At 38.5% G+C, this 4291-nt stretch overlaps 1 protein-coding gene across 1 annotated transcript; it reads left to right on the top strand.

Annotated features, from left to right (window-relative positions):
• The first annotated feature begins 285 nt into the window (after positions 1–285).
• On the top strand, positions 286–1360 carry LOC124722635. Its single transcript, XM_047247783.1, has 2 exons — positions 286–507; positions 872–1360. Exons 1-2 carry the CDS (start codon positions 286–288, stop codon positions 1358–1360), a joined length of 711 nt encoding a protein of 236 aa, XP_047103739.1.
• The last annotated feature ends 2931 nt before the right edge of the window (positions 1361–4291 follow it).

Here is a 4291-nt window from a genome sequence, read left to right as displayed (position 1 = left end):
TTGGGAGCATTTCCTGGGATTCCTTCCAGTGCCTGATTCTTTATGCTCCACTTTCATGCAGGTTGTACTCAAGTTCTTGGAAGATAAAAAAATCCTATTGTGTAATATGAGAGGGCAAGGATATGTCAATGGAGCAAACATGAAAGGAAAGAAGTTTGATCTCCAGAAACGAATTTCAGATATGAACAAGAGATCATTTTATGTACCATGTAAGAGTCACTCATTGAATCCTGATGTAAATGATGCCGCGAGTCTTCTAAATATGCTGTTTCCATGTTTTCGACAATGAAAAGCTTGTATGTCTTCTTCTCATCCTCCGTTCGACTTTGGGATGTCTTGAAGAAGTATCTGCCTAACCTGTTGCTGAAGCCACTGAGCGATACTGGGTGGGAAAGTAGCATCAATGACCTTACTCCACCAAGGTTGAAGATTGGAGACATTTATGGTGCACTGGTTCAGATATCAGAAAAATTCAATGGTAAGACCACTCATGAAACAACGTCACTTGTAAGTCAAATAAAAAATTACACCTTTCTCACTTCTCTGGTAATCTGATATGACATTCTGCTTCACATCAGTGCAGTCAGTAAGACCCTCCAGACCAGACATAAATGTTTCTGAGACCGTGGAAATGCTTGAAATACGAAAGCATAAAATGAGACCTGCAGAACAGAAGAAAAGTTTGTGTCTTTCTTGATGGATTCCAAAGAACTGGCTACAGAATTAGAGTTAGAAAATCTAACGTTACCAAGTATAAGTTTTTCCCGGTGATGAAGTAAGAAGCAAATACACTTTATCTATGAAGGAAGGGATGAGGCAATAGATGATCCAACAAAATGAAACAAGATTGAATTCTACTGTTATCTTTTAGAGATTCAATCAACTGAAAGCTCATTGTGATTATTTTGATTTTCTCTATGACATTGATGAGCTGAAGAATGCACCTCCTGACAGCCTGGACACAAAGTGTAGAAACCTCGCAGTGATTTTGCAAGATCATGAGTCAAGCGACATTGATGCACTGGAGTTGAGAGATGAACTAAAAGTGCTTTCAGCATTGTTGAAACCTGGAATAGGTGCAAAAGAGATTCTGAAGTTTGAGGGAAGACATAAATTTTGGCCAAATGTTAACATTGCTCTGAGAATTCCCCTAACACTCTCAGTGACAGTTGCGAGTGGAAAGAGGAGTTTCTCAAAACTGAAATTGATGAAGACGTACCTCCGCTCAATGATGAACAAAATTCATTTGAACGATCTTGCAACAATATCGATTGAGAATGAGCTGGCAGAGGACTTACATTACACAGATCATGTGAAAGAGTTTGCACAAGCAAAAGCTAGGAAGGATCAATTTGTCTAGTGTTTTTTTAAACTTTTATATTATGATCAGTGTCTTGGTTATTTACTGTGTTGTTTATTATTTTGTTCAACATTAAATAGTTATTGTAAATATTATTGGTCAAACCAAATTATCATTAAATTGTAAATATATTTTGTTTTCAGTTGAATACATTATATGTTCACAACCATTGAAAAATGTTTATTTATGTTAACTGTAAGTTCAAGCCACGCAAGATTAGCCAAGCGGTGCGGCACTCATGGACTGTGTGGCTGGCCCCAGAGGAGGTTCGAGTCTTCCCTCGGGCATGGGTGTGTGTATTTGTCCTCAGGATAATTTAGGATAAGTAGTGTGTAAGCGTAGGGAGTGATGACCTTAGCAGTTAAGCCCCATTAGATTTCACACACATTTGGACAATTGCGTAAATTCACAAATCTTATAAAAATTAGCTTGATTTATTCAGTCAGGTTTGATTCCACTTTAGAGCTAGTGCCCAACAACTGTTTTGTACAAATCTGTAGAGAATGTCCCAACCAGTGGCAATTTATGTTTCTATTTCCCAGATCTACATAGATTTTTGGCTCAGTGTGGCTATTCTCAGTGCTTGAAGTTAAGTTTACATGTATAACGTCATGCTGAATGTAACTGTCAACATGACAGTTTAGATACAACCACATATTAACAGCTCGGGGAGGCACTTGGGCTTATATACTGATAAATGAGACCACTTTTTGACTACATCTAGGAATTTCAAAAGCTATGGGCATTTCCTATCTTTTCACATATACCTTGCCAACTTCTCAAGAGCAGTATTAAAGGCAACAATTGTGACTGACCTGAAATATACAGATATAACACTGATAACTGCAAAAACAGGAAACGTTTTATAACTAATAACATAACATACAACATAGACAGTTTACAGTATGTTCATAAACCAACAACCAAAGTCACAGAAACCAATGCAATATGGCGAAACTGTTGGGAATACTGATAACATATTTGAAATATGCTTCAAAATGTACACAGTTACCCCATTTAATGTCTGCACTGTTTTTAATGTACTTCCTTAAAATTCGAAGTACATAATCCTTAGTGCATTCACAAAGTTGAATATCTGACCAACTGACAAAATTAATCCACTATACAACAAGAACAAAGAAACCTCCTAGACCATATATGCTGTTGTTGTTGTTGTTGTTGTTGTTGTGGTCTTCAGTCCTGAGACTGGTTTGATGCAGCTCTCCATGCTACTCTATCCTGTGGAACCTTCTTCATCTCCCAGTACCTACTGCAGCCTACATCCTTCTGAATCTGCTTAGTGTATTCATCTCTTGGTCTCCCGCTACGATTTTTACCCTCCACGCTGCCTTCCAGTACCAAATTCGTGATCCCTTGATGCCTCAGAACATGTCCTACCAACCGATCCCTTCTTCTAGTCAAGTTGTGCAACAGACTCGTCTTCTCCCGAATTCTATTCAATACCTCCTCATTAGTTATGTGATCTACCCATCTAATCTTCAGCATTCTTCTGTAGCACCCCATTTCTTCTTGTCTAAACTATTTATCGTCCATGTTTCACTTCCATACATTCCATGCAAATACTTTCAGAAACGACTTCCTGACACTTAAATCAATAGTTGATGTTAACAAACTTCTCTTCTTCAGAAACGTTGTCCTTGCCATTGTCAGTCTATATTTTATATACTCTCTACTTCGACTATCATCAGTTATTTTGCTCCCCAAATAGCAAAACTCCTTTACTACTTTAAGTGTCTCATTTTCTAATCTAATTCCCTCAGCACATCACCTGATTTAATTCGACTACACTCCATTATCCTCATTTTGTTTTTGTTGATGTTCATCTTATACCCTCCTTTCAAGACAGTGCCCATTCTGTTCAACTGCTCTTACAGGTCCTTTGCTGTCTCTGACAGAATTGCAATGTCATCAACAAACCTCAAAGTTTTTATTTCTTCTCCATGGATTTTAATACCTACTCCAAACTTTTCTTTTGTTTCCTTTATTGCTTGCTCAATATACAGATTGAATAGCATCGGGGAGAGGCTACAACCCTGTCTCACTCCCTTCCCAACCATTGCTTCCCTTTCATGTCCCTTGACTCTTATAACAGGCATCTGCTTTCTGTACAAATTGTAAATAGCCTTTCGCTCCCTGTATTTTACCCCTGCCACCTTCAGAATTTGAAAGAGACTATTACAGTCAATATTGTCAAAAGCTTTCTCAAAGTCTACAAATGCTAGAAATGTAGGTTTGCCTTTCCTTAATCTTTCTTCTAAGGTAAGTCATAGCGTCAGTATTGCCTCACGTGTTCCATTATTTCTATAGAATCCAAACTAATCTTCCCCGAGGTCAGTTTCTACCGGTTTATCCATTCGTCTGTAATGAATTTCCGTTAGTATTTTGCAGCTGTGACTTATTAAACTGATAGTTCAGTAATTTTCACATCTGTCAACACCTGCTTTCTTTGGGATTGGAATTACTATATTCCTCTTGAAGTCTGAGGGAATTTCGCCTGTCTCATACATCTTGCTCACCAGATGGTAGAGTTTTGTCAGGACTGACTCTCCCAAGGCTGTCAGTAGTTCTAATGGAATGTTGTCTACTCCGGGGGCCTTGTTTCGACTTAGGTCTTTCAGTGCTCTGTCAAACTCCTGACGCAGTATCATATCTCCCATTTCATCTTCATCTACCTCCACTTCCATTTCCATAATATTGTCCTCAAGAACATCGCCCCTGTATAGACCCTCCATATACTCCTTCCACCTTTCTGCTTTCCCTTCTTTGCTTAGAACTGGGTTTCCATCTGAGCTCCTGATATTCATGCAAGTGGTTATCTTTTCTCCAAAGGTCTCTTTAATTTTCCTGTAGGCAGTATCTATCTTACCCCTCATGAGATAAGCCTCTACATCCTTACATTTGTCCTCTAGC

This window comes from Schistocerca piceifrons, chromosome X, assembly GCF_021461385.2.
Source record: "Schistocerca piceifrons isolate TAMUIC-IGC-003096 chromosome X, iqSchPice1.1, whole genome shotgun sequence".
NCBI lineage: Eukaryota > Metazoa > Arthropoda > Insecta > Orthoptera > Acrididae > Schistocerca > Schistocerca piceifrons.
This window is presented reverse-complemented; position numbering and strand designations above follow the sequence as displayed.

What these genes read in the sequence shown, in the direction of transcription:
- LOC124722635 (XM_047247783.1), top strand. Translation starts at nt 286, where the DNA reads ATGAAAAGCTTGTATGTCTTCTTCTCATCCTCCGTTCGACTTTGGGAT. An exon ending in CTCATGAAACAACGTCACTT is followed by an intron (nt 508 to 871) that starts GTAAGTCAAATA and finishes GTTATCTTTTAG; the next exon opens with AGATTCAATCAACTGAAAGC.